A 23549-nucleotide genomic window follows, 5' to 3' on the forward strand; every position below is an offset into this window, starting at 1 on the left:
GGAGACAATAACAACCTTTCTTCATGAATTTCTGATCACATCAACTGCCAAAGAATACACACAATGGGTAGACACCGGGGATGACACCCCAATTAACCATCAAAACACTTTCACAAGCATGGACTCGGTTGGTCTCTGCAGGTTGTGCAAATAATTGTTTGACTTCAACAGATGTCAATCTACATCATTATAAAGTATCTAGTGCCATGCCCCTCTGATTAAGTGAGCTAGTTGATTCAGAGGCAAAGCACTTCCAAATACAGGCTGACATTTTGTTGTATTCTCTGCCTTACTTTACTTAGTGCTGTAGCCCTATGTTGAAGGTCAATGTTCTAATGCTTGTGTCATTTCTGTTAGAATGTTCTATGGTTGCCTTGTTGCGGAGTTTGTTGTATTCAAAAGGCTTGGAGGGCGGTTGGAGATGGATGGAGATCTGCCTATGTCTCCTATCTGCTGTGTAGCCTACAACCAATAAAGTTGTGAAACCATCTTTATTGTGCCAGCTTCATCACTACACATTTGACATCAATATCCGCTAAATGAATAACTCATACTTATTTGTCAGATATGAGAATACAAAATGGAGTCACACTAGCGTAACTGGCGTAGAAACAAAGCCTATAAGGTACTGTTCCTGCTAAAGCACAAAAGAGAGGGAGGACTTGGGTGTCACCTCGATACAGAACAAAAACTCACTAAACTTTAACCCTTTCGATGCTGATGACGAGCTCAGCTCTTCATGATGCACAGTTGAGCTGTGCTGATGACGAGCTGAGCTCGTCATGAATACATAGTAGGAGCAATTTCCAGCACAGGGGGGGAAAACGCCTAGCAGCCAAGGTGTTAAAACTCAAGCAACAACATGCACACATGTTGGATGCACAAGTGAATTTGCTGCTCGTTAGTAGAATAATATCTGGGGAAGTTTACTTTCTGAAAATATTGCTACAGGTATTGCACAGAAAAATAATGGTGTAACCCACTAAATAGCCTTGTTGTAATTGGTACACTGATTTTTTAAATTAGGTAGCAAGAAGGGACAACCAATGGCTTAACCTTCTTTCAGAAAATTAAACTGTACCATGTATTCTTGAATTGCTTCCATAACCACAAAGAATGGGTTTAAGGCTGTAGTGTTAAATTCTTTCTCTGTAGATGGGTTTAGAAAAGCACATTTTTGAGAAGTTCAACTCCTGGCTATAGCTGAGCCGATGTGAAACAAATGTACAGCACTTTAGCTGCAACACAATACCCAATGAGAACTTTGGAAACACATTGCCCTTGCCACCGTTCCACTTATCCACAGGACGACCACCGGCCGCAGATCATTTTCCTACCTCCCCGCCAAGACATGGAACACTCTCTCCACCCACCTGCGACAGACCCAGGACCTGCAGACCTTCAGGAGACGTCTCTGGTCAAGACCTGGCTGTTCCAGCAGTAGCTGCCCCCCCCGCGCCTTGAGACCCTTGCGGGTGATTAGTGCACTCTACCAATGCTTGATTGATCAGCCTTATTACACTAAAAATATTGTAAACTATATTAATTAAGAATCCTAAATCAAGCAACAGGAGCAAAGGCAGAAAAGTTTAAAGGAGACCCTAACTCCAACTTACCTTGTAGAATCCTAAATCAAGCAACAGGAGCAAAGGCAGAAAAGTTTAAAGGTACCCTAACTCCAACTTACCTTGTAGTTTAGTATAAAACCAACCCAAGGTGTATGGTTACCCCACCACATCAGTGCTTTATTTTTAAAACACAGTTCTGAATTTCCCCTTTACTAAAGACGTACAGATTTCACTAATTGAGCAGTGGAGCCTGTATGATTCATTTCAATGTAGTGGGTTGATAAAAAGTTATCCCACCCATTCAGCCAAACATCAAGGGTGTACATCGCCAAATATTGCATACTAAATATCACCTGCCACAAAGGTGGCTAGGCAGGCCTAGAGCTCAATAACAATTCAGATACAAAGATACTGCTCTTCGATTTAAAGTTTTAGCAGTTGTGGGTTCATACCCCTTAAAATGTCTGCAGAACAAGTCTTGGAATCAGGAACCGCATGCAGGAGAGGTCCCAGATAATTTTTGGTTTCCTTGCTATTCTATATTCTGGGGCAAAAACCTGTAATGATTAAGAACAAAAGAGGAGGTACTGGATGAAATCATTTATTCCATGACCAGTATTGCAACCTTTAATTTCTGAGCCCTCTTAATGAGGCTATCTATATATGTGCAAAAATATAAGGACTCTCCTAAAGTAGATATTAAAGCTACGTCATTTCGTATTTCATCAATGCCTAAAGAGCGTCCATTTTGTTTGTAACACTAATTGTAGCCCAGGCAGATACCAATTCTATGCCAAGAGAAAAGATCTCTCACTACAAGGCAGAAATCGGGTGTGTGGACCATGTAATGATTTCTTACCACCACAGAGAATGTACATGTATTCACAAAATTTCAAGCCACATAAAGGCAAGCATTGTGCCTGGGCCTGCCTTTGGGTTAATACAGAGGGCCACGAGTATGTACAATAAAACAGTGTTTAACAAGAAAAATAAAACACACATAAGCTTTTTTGGAAATTACAATGCTCTGTATGCAACTATGAATTGTAGCAACAGTGAATATTAAAACAAGAGGTTTACTTTACAAAAACACATTTGACACAATGTACTTATGACCTGAAAAACATACATTTGGTGCTTATGTTATGACATGCGCTTAATTTGCATGGCTGTACTTGTGAGTGACACTTTCGATGCACTGCTTGTGTACAACCACGACAATGAAGCTTCTCAGCATCTGGTATATGACTGAGAAAAACTTTTGAGGAAAGAATGGAGTTACTCCGGATGAGAGCGCACTTGAGTGGGAGCGGCTGAACTAGGAAACCCACAGGCTACCTCATACAGACGCAATTGTTTTTTAATGCGCTTGTTGGGTGGCAAAGGTTGAGAGTCACAGGTTTAAATGATTTGCTCATCCTTGGTTTGAAGCCTCTAACTGAACCTAAACTGAGCCTGGAAGAACATCCATTAGATGCACTGTTAGACTTGCAATCTTTTGGCGTGTTTCCCCAGTATTTTTGCTTTCTGACCTCTCAGTTTGACTCTTTGCTGGTTTAGTGTCTCTGCGCACTTTTTCACTGCTGTTCAGTGTTAAAGTGCAAGTGCTCCTGTTGTAAATTGGTATTATGGAATGGGGTTTCCATGATTGGCATATTTGATTTACTGGTAAGCCCCTAGTAAAGTGCATTGAGTGTGCCAGGGCCTGTAAATCAAACGCTACTAGTGGGCCTGCAGCACTGCTTTTGCCACCCCCATGAGTAGCCCTGAAAAGGTAACTCAGAGCCAGTGTGCAGTTTGGTACTGCCATGTTGACTTGGCAAGTGCACCAACTTGCTAGGCCCCAACCTTACCTTTTCTTACATGCAAGTCACCTTTAAGGTAGGCCCAAGGTACCCCTGTGGGCAGGGTACAGTGTATGTGAAGAGGTGGGACATGCCCTGATGTGTGTGGCTTGTCCTGATAGTGAAATACTGCAAATTTCGTTTTTCACTATTGCAAGACTACCTGTTCCCATAGGATAGAATGGGGAATTTGCTTATAACTTCTTATAAACATAACTACCCCGGGGAACAAGGTAGGAAAATAAAGTTTAGTATGCCTAAACTCAGAATGTCAAAAAGCATATTTTAGTGAGGGTGATTTTTACATTCGGTGTTTGAAAATACCACAGTGCTCCATCGATTGGCTCTGTCTCTGCGGAGGGAACCGTCCGCATCTTGCACCGCAACCCTGGTCTCACGGATGAGGACTACTGACGCAGCCGCCACTGAGCCGCTGCTTGCACCATGGCCTGTGGGTACAGCACTCCGCACCGCCTCGCTTCACTTCACTTCACTTAACCATCCTGGTCTCACCGACGCAGTCGCTGCTGCCGACTTCAACACCTGTGACAACATCGTGGCTGTGGGCACCGCTCTTAAATCTCATGATGCACCGCCTCGTCTCACACAGCAGTCTTGGCCGACCTACACTAGCTCCCGCAAACCGGCTCCGTCGCTTTCACCTCAACCGGCCAGCACCGCATTGAGCACCGCCTCTCCCTTCACCGTAAGCATTGGTCTCACCGATGCAGTCTGGACGATCATCACTGAGCCACTGCCAGCACTGTATCGAGAGGGCACCGCACTCTGCACCGCTTCCACGCGCAACTGTTGCCACGACTGGCTCTTACCAACGTGCCAGCTGCAACGAGAAAGGTACTGTTACAGTGTGTCAACGCTTTTGCTGGAAGACACTGTTTTCAGCATCGCGGTAGCCCAGGATGGAACTTCCGCGATGGCCGCATCATCCTCAGTAGATTCTCCCACCAGTGGTCGGATGGCGTGTATCCCTTGACGTTGTCTTACTTCCCGCAGCTTGTGAGCTAGGAGTAGGCCGCACCGGTCTCCTCCGGTGTAATCGGAGTGACGGAGAGCTGCGTATTCGGCTCTATCCTGATCTAGCGCCGCTAGTTGTTTCAACTCTGTGCAGAGATGGCGCCAGGCCTTGGCTGCCCCAGTGCGTTGATGCATCTGCTCTAGTTCTGCGACCCGCTTAGTGAGCTCTGCCCTTTTCTGGCTGCTTTCTTTGTTGCTGGCCATAGAGATGGCTATAAATTCTCCCCTCAGGACAGCTTTAAGGGCAGTCCACTGCGTCGCTAGTGAGGTGTTTAGGTTGGCATTAAGGGCAAGGTAATTCGAGATAGCAGTTTTAATTTGGTCAATGGTTGAGGCTTGGTGTAATAGCGAGTCGCGCCAGTGTCGCGGTGGTTGCTGTGTGTGTGTGTAGAAACAGGAAGGAGGCCATGACTGGGGAGTGATCGGATAAGGACGCGGTGAGTATCTTGGCGTCAGTGGCTTGCGCCTGTAGCGGAGGGGAGCAAAGGAAGTAGTCCAGCCTGGTGTAGGTTTTATGGGCCCCTGTGTAATAGGTGTAGGTGCAGCTGTGGAGATGGAAATGGCACCATAGGTCTACGAGAACCACTTCTCGGACACAGACCAGCCCTGACCGAGAGAGAGCCCCGACCTGGCTTGTGCGTTGACAGGAGTGATCGGTGAGATTGTCAAAGACTAAGTTCAGGTCTCCCCCTAATAGCAGGCGTCGTTCAGTGTTAGACGCCGCCTCAGTGAGTGCGTTGTGAAAGAATTTGTCCTGACCTTCATTGGGGGCGTATACTGAACCTATTATGAGGGACACCCTAGCCACCGGAAACTGGTATGTTAGCAAGTGCCCCTTTATCTCTGCATCCCTTTGGAGTACTATGCCCTGGAATGAGCAGGAAACCAGTATGGCAACCCTAGCTGATTTATTGGAGTTGGAGGAGAACATCTGTGTGGGGAAGGCACAGGATTTCATCCTATGGTGGTCTTTGGGTATTAAATGTGTCTCCTGCAGAAGGAAAATATCGGCAGTGGAGTTTTCAAAATGGAGGACAGCTCTACGTTTGAATGGGTTATTGAGGCCTCGTACATTGAGCGTTAAAATCGTAAGTGGTTTATGTGGCATCTAGTGTGTGGGAGAGTTGTAGGCCATATTGTGCGCAATAGGAGTGGTCCAGGTGTGTAGCGCAGGGAGAATATTGTGGCGTGATCAGGTGATCCACGCTAGTGGAAAGAAAGAAGGTGGACGAGGGGGACCGGCCCAAAAAAAAACCCTAAAAACCCATGGGAAAAAAACCCAAACTGATAACAGTTCGAACAAGTTCAATGAGCGAAAATAGTCCGCCGTCCTGGGACGACTGGTCAAGCAACAAGTTGGGGTCCATCATGTAACTAAGAGGAGGGTTCAATCCCCCCAGGTCCAGTAAATATGCAAATAGAGGGTCCAATGCTGTAAGGGCAATCATTTGGCAGTGGAGTCTTCTCTGGCAAGTGCTTCTGTGGCTGCGGTCAGGGCTGCTTATCGGCCTCTAGCAATTTCGGAGTTGTGTGGTCACCGGGGATGCCGCCATCTGCCTTGACGCTGCCATCCTGATGGGGATGCCTCGTTCCCAAGGTAGTGCTGCGGTCGTTGTCTTCACTTGGCGTCACGAGGCCCAATAAGCGGCAGGCTTCCACTAAGGAGCAGAGTTGATGGAGTTTTCCATTGTGGCGAAAGACAAGGTGAAAGGGATGTCCCCAAGAATACGATATACCCTGCTGCCGAAGATGTTCAGTCACTGGGCGGAACTGCCGGAGTCATTGCAGCGTGATTAGGGCTAAGTCCTGGAACAGCACAGGGGAGTGACCCCGAAACGAGATAGGGTGGAGAGTTCTTGCTTTGGTGAGGATGGCTTCCTTTATCTTGAAGTCCTGGACGCACACCAGGATGTCCCCGGTGGAGCGTTAGAGGCACGTGGCGGTCCCACTCTATGCGCTCTGTCTAAGACAATGTTGGCGTCCTGCGATTCCCCCAGGATGTGACGGAAGAGGCCCTGTAAGAATGTGAATAGATCGCGGGTGTCTTCTGATGACTTGACTCCACGAATCCGGATGTTGTGTCTTCGGGACCGGTGTTCTAGATCTTCCATCTGAGTCTGAATGTCCATGTTTTGATCCTGGAATCGGATGACCTCTTGCTGGAGTAAGGTTATTTCAGACGCTGTAGCGTCGCTTTTCTCCTCGAGGGTAGCCAGCCGTTCTCCCACACCATCCACTTCACTGCAGATCTTTGACTTTCGTGGCAAATTCTGTCTTCACTGATTGTATGTCCTCTCTAAGAGTGAGGAACAGTGACTCCAGGAAGGCTTTCATGATGGCTCATCTCCGGCGGCCGGGGAGGTTTGAGGTCTCGGGTGTCGCGGTAGCCATGTTCGATATGGATGTGAGCAGCCAAAATGTCTTTAAGGGGTTTCCCTTTGTTGTTCCTGGTTTTGGACATACTTTCCAGTCTATGTCCGGTGTGTGCTGTGTTGGGGCCGGTGATCAAAAGAGCTGCCCCCATGGAGAGGGCAGTTGGGTGAGGGGCACTTGCGTGTTGTCGGGCTTGCGAGTACTCTCTGCGGCCTCTCCGGGCCCTCCTCTCCGCAGCAAGCTGAAGGCCTCAGTATGGGGAGAGCTGACCCCCTATGTCCGATGCTGTGCGTGTACTCAGGTGCTCCCGGTGCTGGGTATTGAGCTGGCAATCAGCACTCCATGCGAGGGATGGGAGGTAGGACACCCGTCAGTCAGGCAGAGGCCCCGGTGGAGGGCTAGGGGCACCGATCATGCAGGTCCCCTGCTCAGTCTCTTTTGGGCACTTCAGTATGTCCGTGACGATGGCTCAGAAACAGTGCCTCCACTGGGGCGGACCCCCTTCAGACCGCATCCCTGTTCTATGCCGCCATCTGTGTGTGCACTCCCGCTTTGTGTCTGCTAGGGGGGTATGCGCATCAGCTCGTGTCGTGTTCCTCTGGGCCCACACCTCCTCGACGCCCCAAGGATCCAAGCCCCGCCACGGCACGGCCCAAGCCGGAAGGAGAGTTTAACCGCGGTCGGCCGTGGGCCAGAATCCCAACTGGACCCCGCAGAGGGGAGGTCACGTCAGCCAGTCCAGGAGCACCCCAGACATCTTCAGTGCCTCTCAGGTCCACACAGGGCAGGCGCTACTGCTAGTTCGGGTGTGCTAGGGGATCCCAAGATTTACCCCTTCTCCACCCCCGGGCTGGATCCAGGAGTCCACGTGATCTAGGCCCCACTATCATCTAACAATTACGCCATGGCCGCTCACCGTGTATCTTGTGGCTATTTCTGGGCTGTCTTGCTTCCGCTCCTGGTCCGCACGCGGTGTGCCCTGGTCGATGGCATCTTGATGGTCAGGGCGGGCGTCCAGGCCCGCCCGATCCGGCCCCTGGCCGGCCGCAAGAAATGGGTGGGGGTCTGCGGCGCTGGTTAGGGGGAGGGCCCCGGCGACTCCAGCCAGAGGGCAAAAAGCCAGGAGTATTACCGCGGGCCCCACTTCCAAGGCCGCGGGCCTGCGTAGGTAGTCACCGGGCTCTGTGTGTCTTCTGCTGGACTGATTTAACCGGGATCGGGGATCGCCGCGGCCCAGGGTGCCGGATAAGGCCCGAGGCCCGCTGCACGTTGTTCGGGCTCAGCGGAGGGTCCCGTGGTACATCTCTGTGCCGACGGAAGGCACCAGGGGTAATACCAAAGCGTCTCCTTTCCGCGGCGTGGGTTGCTGGTGGATTTCCACCGGTGGTGTCCCGTGTAGCCCTCCTCGTGGGCTGTAGATCGGCGGTCGCAGCACTGGAAGAACAGCTGGTCGGAGAACTGGTAATGAGGAGACCGGGAGCTGGCCTCGATGGTAAAGTCCGCTGGTAATGAGGAGACCGGGAGCTGGCCTCGATGGTAAAGTCCGCGAACCACCTTTTTGTTGAGGCCGCCCAGTCGTGGGATGGCCAGGTCTGTCTCCCTGCGACACCCACAAGGCACCCACAGTGGCTGCTGCAATCGGGATTTCGGACTCTATCCGGGTCCAGCGCCTGCTGCAGGACTTCGCCGGTTCACCTCAAGCTTTTCCGGCCCAATGGAGCCCTGCTGTACTGGTGCGGGCAACGGGCAGGAGCTAAGAACAGTGCGTCCTACCTCGCCGCCATCTTGGCCACGCACCCAGCAGGGGTTATTTTAGGAGTGTAACTCCTTTACCCTGACAAGGAGGAAGGGTCCCACCTTGGACTAAGGTGCAAACCCTTGCCAACTAGAGACCCTCATTTCTAACATGCACCAAAACTCAAAGAATGCACCAGTAGTACCCACTTCAGGAGCCAATGGAATTATGAATTTTCAGCTGCTGGATGTTCCACATATTTATATATTTTGAGCACTTGACCCACCCACCATTGGTTGCATAATTGGTAGTTCATGAAAATAATTATTTCTTAGCTTAAATGGATCAAAAGTTTTTTTGTTTTTTTTTTAAAGTGCCACCGAGGACCCTACCCTCTGAAAGCTTAACTGGTGGCCTTTTAGATGCAGATTGCTATATTCAGTTGAAATACTGGCAAGGATGTGAACTTTAAGACCAGAGACTGCTAATATGTGCTTAAATGCCACTACAACAAAACACTATTACAACAGAATGTGCAGCAACATTTTCTTTTCTTGCTGCATAATTGAGTCAACCCTGCCATATAATCCGTATAATTTGGTACTGATCCATAATTCTAGTGACCACGCCTATATAGATGCCCGAAATTCCAAGCAGTAGGTCCTTGTCACACAAGGGTGGTCGAGTGTTTCGTTCTGTCAAGTACTGGGACTGATGTAACTACTTACTTGGTGAACCAGCTGGGGTCCCCTTTGAAACGGCCATCATTCTTTGTGACTGCGAGCCCACCAAGGTTCATGAGGGTCCTCTGTACACTTGGCATCACCTTTCCTGTAAAACAACAGCACACTTCACTGAACCCGATGCAAGCTATTTTACAGTTAGGAATTTAACTTCATTTGACATTATAAAAGTTGGACCAAGCACAGCCTAGCTTTGGGGTAAAGGCTTGGAATACAGTTTTTAATAGAGAAGGGATTCTTTTCACCAAGTACTTTGTTGGTAGGTGATAGGATAGTGTAGGGTGCAGCAAGATAGGCCTACTAGCACAACAAGCAGTCATAAATAACTATACAACATTCAACAAGGATGCTATACAACATACAAGTCAAAATCAAAGATAGCTTTATTAGATTTAAAATGTAAATCATAAAAGCACACTTTAACAAACATTTAAAAAATAAAAATACGCACAAACAAATATACATAGACAGCAAACAAGTTAAGAAAATGTACAGGCATGATTAAGAACCAGGACTCATATTCCACATTGTTTTCCTGGAGTTAATAATGGTTTCTTTTTAAAGTGACAATAAGAGGCATAATCATTTCATTTTCCATAACTTGTAAGGCCAAAAGCGCTATGCAACATTTTCTTACTCCCAAAGTTTTTTAAATTGGCAATATAAATCTTTTTCTTGGGATGGAAAAGAACGTACAAAATAAAAGGATGTGTAACATAGAATGCTGTGATATGTCGTCACACGGACAAGCATCCAGAGCCTTGGACCAGTCATTTGTAACTGGGAAACTAGTAAGTCTGTAGAAAGACCCCAAGCGAAAAAGAGTCCACAACATTCTGTTAAAACTCCCAGGTACGCAAACTAGATAGGGCTGAATACCGTGACAAGAGAACATCAGCGGATTGTCCAAAACTGTAGGTTTGACAATTTCTTGTAACAATCTAATTGATTGTAAATGAGCTAGACAATCTGATTTCAATATCTTTCTTGAAATTGAAGCAATAGTACCAGGTCTGTCAAACATACATACAACATACAATAATGTGTGATGCAGCACTTCGAACAGAACTTTTGACGCTATGAAGGTCTGTAAATAAAAGGCCCGATTACTACACAATCTAACAATATTGCTTTGAAAGGGGAAGCCAAGTCACCAAGCAGGGACTGAAACTCATGACTATGGGTTACAGCAGGTGTCTGCTGCAAAGTCTTACCATACTTAGGCATCTAACATGCGAGGACATCTAAGGCTCTTGTATGCAAATCAGAGCACTGGACCCAAGATGGCAGAAGTCAAAGCAAGAAACAGTACCAAAGATCAGATTGCACCCAATCTCAGGCTGCAGCCACATCCCTGTAGACGCCGTGGTCTCAATAATACCCAATTACTCGATCCTAGATGCAAAGCGTAAAATAACCGCTCACCAATCTTAGAAAATTTAGTCCTCATCTACTGGCAGCACCCCTCACTATTCGAGAGTCCAAAAATGTAAGGTGCACCCATTGGTCAGCGGTTTGCTGGAGTGAATCCACTACACAATACAAGTTTGAGATAACAAAGCCAGTTAACACCGGGGAATCACTCCCAGAAAGCTAACCGTAGGAATGACCCTGGAGCCTACTGAAATCGTCATTGTGCAGTTACTCTACACATTCCTGCATTAGGCCTCAAAATCGGGTTCAAAATTTAGGTCACCATCTGGCAAAGGATATTATTTAACAGGATAATGTTCATAGCCTGGCCACCAAATTAACTACATGAAATATTAAGGCTACAATAAGATGACGTACCAGTATAGTTCATTCTGCCTTCAAAAAAGATAGCATAAGATGGAATTTTGTCACGCTTCTCAATGTAGGGAGGGAATTGCAGGGAACACTGTATCAGACCTGGAAATCCACAGAAAAGAGTGCAGTTGCCACCATATACTAAGCCTGGAAGAGCAACTGTTGAATCAGGCCATCAAGGCCACATGCCTTATTGAGCCTCTATGGCACCCAGTAAAACCCTTTAAAGTCGTCAGATGGCACTAGTGGACACTTCTATAAATATGAGGAATGTCAGAACCGTGATAGTTTCATAATTGGGGTAGAATTTATTTTTGTGTCTTCCTTATATGAAACAAGATCTGGAAAGTTGTCAACAGATGTGCCTGCATTTCTTAGTGCTCCAACTAGATAACTGCTCATAGGTGGCCTTTCGAATGAAGATGTAATGGCGAGATATTTTGTCTTTTGAAAAATGGTAAATAGGTCAACTGATTTTGAGAGACTGACAAGGATATGCCGAACAACTACGATGGATCAACAGTGATAAGGCACGTGTGGGTAGAAATGATTGCATTAGTGCCAGAGCCGTTGTGGGGTCAGATGAGGGAGGGGGCACACGCCAATAGGGCTACTAAGCCCCAAACATGGCGATTGTGGTTGTTTGCAACTGGTGCTCGTCCTGCTATGGCTCTGCACACAGGACCAGGGGCAGCCCTTTCCATACTTGAATCACAGGCGAGCAAGGGCAAGCAGTCATAGGGTACTCAGGGAGGTATTGTGAGGTGCACCAGCTCACACCTCAATCAACCAACAGACACAAAACCTTTAATGCCCAGCCTAGAGCTTGCCTTTTGGAAAAAATAAAGTATGCTTTGAATACAGAGCAGTACTAAATAATACATAATTCAATCCAGTTTATAGGAAGTGATTCTGGTCATGATTGTGGCGTTTCACCCCACATCTCCTTTTGGGCTCTCATCTACCTTGGTAACCCTTTTCAGGTCTCGCTGAACCAACGTGCATGCTTTGTTCTGCAAGAATATAGTGGGCAAAGCAGCTCTTGAAACCAGCAAGGATTGTCCCCAATGCATGTAAGTTACTCAAGCGCGACACTTCCCCAGCGCTTGCTTGAGCTCCCTTCTTAATCACATCCCATATGGTGTTCCCTCCCACTCGCTTGCACATCAAAGGCTGCTGCTCCCCCGCCAATGCGCTCCCGCCTCGCCCCCCCCCACAACAATGCCAAGAGCTTGTTTTTCTTCATTTCGCTGACAAATTTTTTTTTTGCGGCCGCCAATGCTTGTTTTGTGCGTGGCTGACTGGATACACTGAAGTGCCCTTGCAGGGGAACGCCAGGTAAAGCCTCGGCTCCTTTCATGCCTCAGACTTGGTTCCCAAGCAGGACACATAGGGGTCGGGTCCTCATATCCGGCGCGGCAGGTTTCTGGACCAGGGTCAGCGGACTCGATAATTCTCTCGCCTCGGTGCCCACTCTGATCAGCGATCACACTCGGCAACTCTGGGCATTAGCTTGCCTCATCTTCACTAACGGCCCCACCAGACCGCCGGGGATGCCTGGTCTCACCCTGGAGATACCCATTGAGGGACCATCTCTCAGGGAAGCCAGGAAGGGTTTCGCATCGGTCGAAGCGCCTTGGGACCCTACGGGTAAGTAGTGCGCTATATAAATGCCTATACATTTACATTTGCATATCCACAGCTCAAGCACCGCTTCAAGGACCACTCACCGGTGTTACAACATGCTCACGGTCACACTTAGCGCTTGCTTCTTCATGAGACAACTCAAAAGTGCAAGGGGCTCTCAAAGCATAAGAACTGCCTGCACCTCTCGCTTCACTCGTTCAGTGTCGATGAGCTTCAGGGGTCTGCAAATCTGAACACTTTTGTCCCTGTCCACTTTGACAGGCTCTCTCTGCATGTCTCACGGGACTGTCCTACCGGGGACTTGTGTGCAAAGTTTCTGAGCTGCTGGGTTTACCGGTCAAACCGAGCTGTGCCACTTAGTAGCGCTACAAGCGCGCAGCGCCTAAAGGGGCACATCTTCCCCACCCAGCTCGTCTTTCTTTAGGCACCAGACCCAGTGCTCTCAGACATCATTTGTATGCAGCTCTCTGATAAATCTAAGATTCTTTTTTTTCAAGCGCGGGGGTGCAAGTAAGCAGTGCGTGTCCTCAACGGCTCTGGGGAACAAAAAGCACTCTTCCATACATCAAACAGGGATCACCAACTACTCGAGGTCAGCTTTCTGATGACCTATAAAATCTCGCGAATGGCCCACGCACTTCTCTTTCGTTCATCTTACTTCAGTGACGTTGCTTCCTTTCCTGACGTTGCTTCCTTTCTTTTATCACCCGACCCCTCTCTCCACGTCGCCCCCAAATCCACTCGTTGCTCTGCACATATTTTTTCTAACTACCAAATAGTGTGATACAGTCACAAAAGATTATGCTCAGAACTAGTATAACGTTTAACAGCACACTGCATAGATTAACAAGAAACCATTGGTGTTTTGTGTGGTTAGCTTTAAAAGTGGAGGCGAGCAGGGCTGTCCAATTATTACCACAAGCCTTATGGGACTCCGCACAAAAGGACCCTGCGTACCACCGTAGATACAGATTAATTGAAAATGAACAACACTGAAAATGGAATGAAACATGCTTCCGGGGTACAGTATGTCAAAGCGTAATTCAGCTGACTGGGTCCCGCTTGACAGTTTCACCCTTTTACTGCAGGATTTTTTTTTGTTCTTTAACAAAATTGCTTACCCGAGTGGGAGAAAATCGTATGTGACTACTGTTTCAGGACTAACTGTGAGCTTGTTGTTTGGGGCACCTTGAACATTCAAAATCTTGTAGGGGTGGCTGATACATTAATTAACACTGCCTAACTTTTCGTATGGCAGTATAAATATTTTAACAAGCTTTGTTTACTGTAACAACTCTCACTGCCGTCATTAGGCTGACTAATTTAGAAAGCATATGTTGACGGTTTATCCCAAATCAGTGCTTTTCCAGTACTACGCATGTTGGGTGTATACCTATTTTAATGTATACTTTGCACAGTTAAGCACAGCAGGCGCCACCTGGAGTGGTTGTCGAAATGCAGCACACACCCACACGTGCTGCTGCTGCTGCTTGTGATGGGAGAACTGATTCGTTCCACAGACTATCTGGTAACAGTGGTGTGTCAGGCGGTTCATCAGTGCAAATACTGTGACAGCTGGGCCACAGATGTGATCCTCAGGACGGAAAGTTCTCTCGAAACAAAGACTTTTGTTGCTGTGGGCCAATTCGCTGCACTGTTCCTCCCTGCTACGGGGAACCAGACAAAGTCTACCCTAAGCACTAAGGTACAAACACAAAAAGTTTAATAATTTGACATCAGGAGCACGAAACATGGAATATAGTTATGCCAGGATTTCAAACACCTGCCATACCCGTACCCATACTCATATCGGGAAATGTGTGACAAACCTTGTCACGTGATCGGCATACAGGGAACGAAAGAAAGAATAGAAACACCAAATTACATAATCTGCTGGCTGTTAACCTCTCCGTCCCTTCATCTTTCATGACCTCCTTACAGGAAACTAGGACATCAGTCCATGACACAGAATTTGCAGCATATTTGATCCGGATTCTTTTAATATTTGTGCAAACATGTATTGGTTTTAAGCATAAGTACGTTTCAAGTTTTATTTTATTTGTTTTGGTACTCTGAGGACCACAAATTTTGTACGGTAAAATTCAGTTACAAATACTTTCAGAATTTCATTTTAATACAAAGCTAAAAAAGGTTTTAAAAATTTATAAAAGTTATAACAAACTAATTCATTGGGGGGAAATTTACATGCTGTGATCAAGTCCTTTACGGTAGTGATACAGCAGTTAATGTATATAGGATACAGATGTTTTGTCCTAGCTGCCACTACTTTTGGGTTAGGGCATGTGAATAAAAGATGTTCTATATCCTGCTCCCCTCCGTAACAGAGGTTACATAATGAAGATCCATTTAGGTGCCATCTTGATGTTATGGTTAGCACTGGTAAAATGCCAGGCCGTAACAGGATGATTGATCTCCTAGCGCCATGCGAAAGATTAAAGTCTATGTATTGTTGCACTTGCTTAGGTGCAATTGTTTCCGCAAAGCTTTTATACAGAGTCAATTTGGCGCAGTGTGAAAAATCAAGATCATAACTGAGTCTGGGGGTAAAACATTTTAAAAAGAGTTTCAGTTGTGATGGAGTCCACGTAAGCAACAGGTTAACGTTGATCTCGGCTAGTTTGAATGCAGTGGACATATTGCTGAAGAACACTTGTTTTGAAGCATCACAGTCGAAGGTCTCGGCTTTAAGTAGTGAACGGAGGGTTCCATCCTTTGCGTGCAGCAGGTTATATGCCCACCTGATGACGTTTGCGATGGCTCTTGAATAGGAACTCGTGATTGAGAATTCAAGGCGAAGAGCTTGCACCAGAGTGGATTGTGATACCTTCAGCATTTTCCTCAGTATCTTCTTTTTGTTCCAGGAATGACCACTGTTTTATTGGAATATATTCCAAAGCAAATGATAAGACTGGAGGTATCTTTGTACTGTATACTTTGAGAAGGGATGAAAAATGTCTGTTACCTGAAGCCGCGTATAGTCTTTGAAGGGCTCCGGCATGCACCTCGGATTTCCTAGTCAGGTTATTAACCTGTGAATTGTTTTTTAATGTCTTAGTGAAAATCCTGCCCAAGTAGGTGTATTCCTCAGTCTCTTCTATTGTTCCAGCGCCGAGTCTCCAACAGAATTAGGTACTTCTTTTTCTTCCTGAGAAGGAAACTATTTTTGTTTTGCTGAGATTCGGGATTAAGAAGTTTTCCTGAGTGTATTTATTCCTAGTGTCTAGAAGACTTTGCAGAGTAAAGGGCGTAAGATCTAACACTACAATATCGTCTGCGTATAAGAGGGCTTGAACGTTTTGGGCTGCGATCTTTGGAGGCAGACTTGGCACTTGTTGCAGGTGGTGAGGCAAATCACTAAGATATAGTGATAACAACAAGGGGGCTAGAAGACACCCCTGTTTGAGTCCATTTGCTGTTGGAATTATGTTGGTCAGGCCCTTTTCACACCCCATTTGCACTTGACACCACGTGTGCGTATGTAGTGTAATTATGATTTGTAATAATCGTTCAGGGATTCTTAGCTTCCTCAGTTTTTTCCAAAGAGATGGTCTGTCTACTCGGTCAAATGCAGTTGAAAAATCGATGAATGCTGCGTATACTGGTTGGGATTTTCCTACAACGTATTTGTCGAGGATTGTTTGTAATATCGCAATGTTATCGATAACCGAGTGCTTTGGCCTGAAGCCAGCCTGATATAAGGGGATTAGATCCTGAGAAAATGCCCAATTTTTGAGTTGGTCCAATACTTCAGCGGCGAAGATTTTCCCCGTGGCATCTTGTAATGCTATTTGGCGGTAGTTACCAGCCTGATGTCTTGAACCTTTTTTAAAGATCCGTATTATGATACTCCCCTTCCAGGATTTTGGCACTAGTCCTGTTTTGAAGATGAAGTTAAAAAGGGGAGAGAGCATCTTACTCCAACCCTTAGGGTCTGCCTGTAGGACCTTGATTGGTATTTGGTCTGGGCCGGAAGCTCCTGTGGATCTCGCCTTTCGGATGTGCATTTCTATTGAGAACGGGGAGGCGGTTCCGATCGGGACGTCATTTCCTTCGCTATTATTCCCAGTGTTTTCAGCCAACTCATTACTCGTGTTTGCTCTGTGCAGAGCTGTCAGGTAGGTTTCCCATTATTGAGGTGGGACTGGGATGGGGTGCAGGGCCTTTTTTGTTCCGGTTTCCTTTGCGATTAATGACCAGTAAGATCGTTGGTTGCGCTGTTTTGCCGCAATTTGTAGGTCGACCCAGTTTTTGTCCTGCTTTATTCTTTTTAAACGACGCTTTTCTCGCTTGAGTTGATTTTTTAGTTTGTTAATTTCTGCTGGTCTTGAGATTGAACGGTCCACGTATTGTGCTCTAATTAGTTTGTTTAGTCTTTTTGCGGTAGATGAATTTGAGGTTTTATTAGCATAAGTACGTATAACTATTAACATTTGATTTTACTGACGTGCACTTTTTTTTGTTTTGTTGGCTTAGCTAGTGCCGCTTTTACAGTGCGAGTTACAGCTGCTTTTATAGAGCCTAATTTGCGACGGGATAGGTGCCGGGGCTCTGATTATCTGGCAGCTTTTAATGAAATATGTTTGTTAGCCTGCCTAAGAAACAGCACAGAAATCATAATATTCAGGACGACATGTTGTGTAGAGGGAAAAAGCTGAGACTTAGCACTCGTGTTTATTTTACTTTGAAAGGAGCTACAGATGCTGTCACCATTTCTGGCCTAAAAGAGTTTTAGGCGGACTTTTATCCGTGCGTGTCCTTTCCAGGCCATACCAGCCTTTTTTACCCGCATATGTAAATGTAAATGTACATGTATTTATATAGCGCAAATCACTGACCGAGGTCGGTATCTAAGCGCTTGCTTAGGGAACCCATCCTGGTATTCCCCTGTGAGATAACCCCGGCAGGGTATCCACAAGGTGAAAGCCAGGCATCCCGCCGCGAGGGGCCGTTGTGGAGATTAAGCAAGCTATTGCCCAGAGTCGTGGAGTGTGAACCCGTGAGTCGAGAAGGCACCGGAGCGAGAATTATCGAGTCCGTGGAATTTTTTAGGCCAAGACCCGCCGAGGCGGGGAATTGAACCATGGTCCAGGGCCGATCTCAGCTTCCGGGTCTGCCGCCCCTAACCCCTGAGCCACACTTCTCCACGCCTTATCATATGTGCCCAGCCAGCTGCAGTTCCATGCGTTTTTTTTTGTCTGTGTGTTAATGTACATAAAAACGTTAGACAATAAACACTTGCATGTATAATATTTTTAAAAGCAACTTCTCACCCAATGCACGTGCACACAGCCAGATGCCGTTCCTCGTTTGTGGCTTAGCTACAGCTGCTTCGCGCAGTGCTGGTTACTTACAGCCACTTTTCCAGTGCTTAATTTGTGACAAAAGAGGTGCCGGGGCTATTAGGCGGCAGCTTTTAAAAAATATTTTTTTGTGTCAGCCTACCTGAGAAAGCTCACAGAAATCGTACAATTGGGGATTGCATGTTATTTAAAGACAAACCGTTAGAAAATCTGCACTTGTATTTATATTATTTTTAAAGGAAACTTAACACAAAATGCAAATGTGCCCCGACAGCGTGTGATAACAAAATCCAGAGATAATTTTGGAATGCGTGTCTGTAGACAACCTTGTAACACTGCACAGGTTTGGTTTTTACACTGCGCTCAACGCAACATACACTCCAAATACCACTCAGTGCCACATAGTTATATGCAACATAATTACACTGCACTCAATGCAACATACACCGCAAATACCACTCAGTGCCACATAATTACACACCACATATTAACACTCTACTGAATGCAACACACACTCCACATAATACCACTCAGTGCCACATAATTAAATACGTATAAACAGGATGAATCCACTTCTTAGAATGGAGAGGTTTACCTACGATGGTTGGAATCACCAAAGTTGTTAAAATACCCCTCACACACCAACAGGCCCCTTGGTGTTATGCTTCATTATTGGAGTCTTCGCACCCCTCTACAGGATGCGGCGTGCTGCGACCTACGACTACGCGGGAGCACTTATAAACAACTATGTGTGGTGTGTGTGAGGGTTTGTTATATGTGTGTGAGTGGTGAGGTTATCGGCGGGTGATGTTTAAAAAGTGCCTGGCTCGTGGGGTGAACAAAAATCTTTAATGGGCCAAAGGGATGGCGCTGTTAAAAGGGTGAAAGAGAAAGAGGTATGGTATGCAGGACAATGTGCATCACCTCCTATGTGTGTGAGAAAGCGGTATGGTATGCAGGACAATGTGCAACACCTCCTATGTGTGTGTGTGTCAACATGTTTCAGAGTCGGAACTCCTTCAGGACTGGGGTACACAAATCCCCACCTTACTCACGTTTCTCTACTTTTTAAAAATTGTTATTCACAAAAAGTGAGATATAGTGCAGGTTATGCAATGTACCAATAGATTTGCCGCTCAATAGCTGACCTGTTTAGGTCATGCCTTCCCTGGACCGGAAACCAGCTTCTGAGGATCGGTTTCTGGCATTTCAGCAGTCTTCAGCCCTGCTTGCTTGAAACCAGTGGTGTGGAGAGCATGGGGCTCACGTCTGAGCATGCCCATCCCACTCGGGGTGACAAATGCAAAATCCACAGTTGGACAGAATGCAGAACAACTGTGGTTGTGGTGTTTGCATTTGTCACCCTGAGTGGGATGGGTATGCTCAGACGTGAGTCCCATGCTCGCCACACCACTGGATTCAAGCAAGCTGGGCTGAAGACGGCTGAAATGCCAGAAACCGGTCCTCGGAAGCTAGTTTCCGGTCCAGGGAAGGCATGGCTTGGCAGTTCGGGCTGGACTGTCCCCTTGAGGCACAGGGTCAGACTGATTTGCATATGGCCTTGTCTGAACTGGGGTGGTGTGGAGTGCAAACAAACGATGGATTTAGGCCCAGATCTCTGTACTGGGGTGAATGTATGACATTGTTCTGCATTCTGTCCATCAACTGTGGTTTTTCCAATGGTGACCTCAGCATTAAAACCGGTTCATCATGAACACTGCAGTGGGTAGAAAGGATGTGGCGCAGCAGCCAGTGCAGCAGACTCAGGAGCTGGGGATCCGGATTAGAGTCTCTGCGTCAGAACAACATCCTGCGATTCTTGCACATCACTTAATCTCTCCGTGCCCGCAGACAGCACTGGATACCCTCACCGGTGATAAGCTGTGCTATATAAATCTACAAACCTAAAATTAAACTTAAGTGCTGTGGGCTGCCTGTATAGATCCACAAGTCACTGCAGGCAGACTACAGAACTGAGATATGTTGTACCTGCAACCTGAAACACTCCTGAACCTGCAACCCAAAATGTTCCTGCTCCGGAACACTGTAGTGCATCTGATCCTGCCTTCACACCATACATAAGCCATCAAAACTCAACCCATCCTCTGGGCCACGGCCACAACCAAAGCAACTGGCAGAGAAAGGCATTGCAGCTACCTGCGCTCTCATCAGGCCAGGATGGCCCTCTTCGCTGCATGTCTGTCTGTTTGATCACTGAATGGATATGCCTGGAGGGGACGGGTGGCAGGTATAAGCTTACTACAAGGATAGCAATTTCCTGCACTTCCTGGAGCAGTACAAGTAGATTATAATAGAAGCCTTTCTTGTTGCTGGATATGTACCCTTTTGCTCAGACTCCATTGCCCAAAGCCTCACCCCTGTTCAAAGGAAAAACAGTGTGAGGATCTGCGCGCACATGTGCACTTCATTCCTGAATACAACAATGGCACCATTCTTATGCTGTTTTCTGTCTAGGATCTGGTCTTACTCAAACAAATGATTTTGGCCTATGCTCTTCTCCTTACAGACTAGCTTGGGAAAATGAAGTGGCAGTTTACATGTAGGGCACAGTGAGAAGAAAAAAAACATTTTCTTCCCGCACAGATTGAGTCAACCACTTTACAGTCTTTTTAAATGTCCCTTTACATAAGGGACAGCCCAGAGGCATATTAAAGACTCTGAACAGGCCCACATACAGAACATTACGAATCCATACCAACAGAGGATTCCCTTCTGGAAACGTTACATCGACTACATCATTCTGATACAGGAAGGCAACATGGAAAGCCTAGAAGAATTCCACAGATGGATCAACACAAGAGATGAGTGGCTGAAATTTACGTATACAGCAGATAAGAAAAAGCTAGACTTTCTAGATATTACCATCTGTGCCGAGAACGACACTTTACAAACTAAGACCTTTTGCAAAGCAACATCAAAAAACAGTCAACTCTCATATAAGAGTTTTCACCCAGACCTCCGAGGTAGAACCTTCCCTATTGCCAATTCTTAAGACTGCAACGTAACTGCAGCAAAACCCGTGTCAACAAGAGACAACCGGAAGATCTGTGTGACAAATTGAGGAAACGGGATTACCCCGAAAGCACTATAAATAAATGCAAAAAAGGGCCAGAAATCAACCTAGGGAAAGTCTCCTAGATACCACTCCGAAAACACCAAACGCTGACCTAATAACCTGTGAAACAACCTTTAACGCAGCATCCAATAATGTGAAGGAAATAATCAACAAAAATTGGAGAATTTTTACCTCAGGTTCCCTCTCTTGGCCAAAACCTAGATTTGCTAATAAAAGAACCCAAAACCTTAAAGATATTCTGGTCCACACCAGACCACCTCTAAGAACTAGGGAGGACTCAACCCCAAGACTTTGGAACAATCCACCAGTTCTGGGACATTATCCATGTGGCTCTTGCTCGGTTTGCAATCTCACCACAGCAACAAAGAGTATCCAACTACTACCAGACTAAGTGGACAATCAGATGCCAAACGAATTGCAACACAACACATGCAATTTATATGATAACTGGTCCCTGTACAAAACGCTACATAGGGAGGACATGCCGCAAAGTCAAACAAACAAAGGATTAGTGAACACAAAAGTAATGTGAAATGCAAAAGAAATACAACAAAGATGAGCAACCACTACATGGAGGCAAAGCACACTGGATGACCTACAGTGGGTCATTGTAGAAACACTTGAAATGAAAAACCATAACGCAGAAAAACTGTTGTTCGAAAAGGAACTAAGATGGGTACACCGCCTCAGATCAACGAGCATGGGCTTAATGACAATATACCTTGGTTGAGTCTCAACAAATAGGGAGCTCTACTCACTAGTTGCCATCTATCAACAATGAGGACAGGCTCACACTAGAAAACCACTACTAATGGGTAACACCGAAATAACTATCGTGGAATACAAGCATATATCTTAACATTCTAAAGGGGAGTATCACCCCCTTTGACAGACTGTTACCTTAATTCCCCGTTCTTCACTTCATGCAATCTGGTCTCTTTATTTCACGTAATTTACTATTTATTTTTTGCTCGCTGCAGAGTTCCGCTAACATCAGGGCAAATCACTAGTTTAAGATCATCCAACACTAGTTTAAGACCATCCAACATATGAGTTTTCCCAAAAAACGATATCTCGATATTTTCAATATATTAAATCTTTATTGAAACAAATAAATCCTATCCCTTGGACACACAAGGCACTGAACACGCAGTCCCCTCTCTATTGCTCGTTTCCTTTAAAACACTCCACCCGGATTAAGACACATAACCGGGCTTGCAGGAGAAGAGTCAGTACAAGTCGTGCTGCGTCTGCATACAGGTAGAGACAAGCCACGAGGACGCCGCGCCGGAACAAACTGTAAAGTATGAGGTGAGCTTTCCCTACAATCCCTCCATCCTGGTAAGCACATTTTTTGGTATCCGCAATGTTTTATTTCTTGGTTACAATTTAGCAAAGTATGCTATAAGAATTGTCATATGGTTATGTGATGCCATGTATCTAACAAAATGTGCTTTGGAGATTTACTGCTAGCTATTCTGATACAAAGCATGGGAATCTATGAAAGTTCCAATACTGGGGTAAAAAACAAGTTACTTACCTGTAACTTTGGTTCCCCAGTATTGGTAACTTTCATAGATTCTCATGCGCCCACCCTCCTCCTCTGGGAAAGCTCGGCCTTTTTACAGAGATAGTGGCTGTTTGCACAACTGCTACGAAAATCTGAGGCTCTCCCAGGAAGGTTCTATGGGGTGAGGCTATTCTGATTGGTTGTTGAGGAGAGTTTGGGCTCTTTTACACAAAGAGGGTGATATGCTACAAAATGAGATGAGGCCTAGGCCCGGTTTTCTCTTTTGTACTTATGGTTATGATATTTTTTTTATTTACCGAGGCTCCCATTCCGACGACGGGGAATGATACAAAGCATGGGAATCTATGAAAGTTCCAATACTGGGGTAACTAGTTGGAAGTCAGTGGGATTGACATGCAGGGATTCCGGCGTACAGAGAGTTGGAGTAGTCGATGTGGGACATAACAAGTGCAAGGGTGACGAATGAGTGCTTGTTGGGAGAGGATATAGAGACATGTGGAGAATATAATGCTGTTATTCTCAGTCTCTATTGTTTACTCCCCTCCCCCCATTTTCTTTACTTTTACAGGTACTACTAGACCTCCTGGGAAACAGGTTAATACACTGTGATCCCCAAGACCGACAAATACTCAATGGTCTTGAATCACAGAGACCTAGTCTCTTTCACATTTTCTTGTTTCACTCCAGGTCCTGAAGAAAGCCCACTTGACGCGCATGGGCAAATATTGGGGCTGAAACAGATCAACATTTTTACGGACAATTTAAAGTGCGCGAGACCCCTAAACAAATCTGCCTACGCACTGAACTGATTTTAAGTGTACCTCTAACCCAGAACTATTACATTCTCAAATCTGGAAACACTAGTTA

The 23549-nt window shown here is 46.0% G+C and overlaps 1 protein-coding gene across 4 annotated transcripts in view; it reads right to left on the reverse strand.

Moving 5' to 3' along the window:
* Positions 1-9232: 9232 nt before the first annotated feature.
* Positions 9233-23549, reverse strand: part of TAGLN2 (transgelin 2) — a 165797-nt gene continuing 151480 nt past the window's right edge. For all 4 annotated transcript variants that reach the window (XM_086945072.1, XM_086945073.1, XM_086945074.1 and 1 more), the window contains exon 4: positions 9233-9386. In XM_086945072.1, the coding sequence (XP_086801198.1) occupies positions 9280-9386 (107 nt within the window). In that variant the 3' untranslated portion in view covers positions 9233-9279. The remainder of the gene's footprint in view (positions 9387-23549) is intronic.

This window comes from Lissotriton vulgaris, chromosome 12 (genome assembly GCF_964263255.1).
Source record: "Lissotriton vulgaris chromosome 12, aLisVul1.2, whole genome shotgun sequence".
In the NCBI taxonomy this organism is placed as follows: domain Eukaryota; kingdom Metazoa; phylum Chordata; class Amphibia; order Caudata; family Salamandridae; genus Lissotriton; species Lissotriton vulgaris.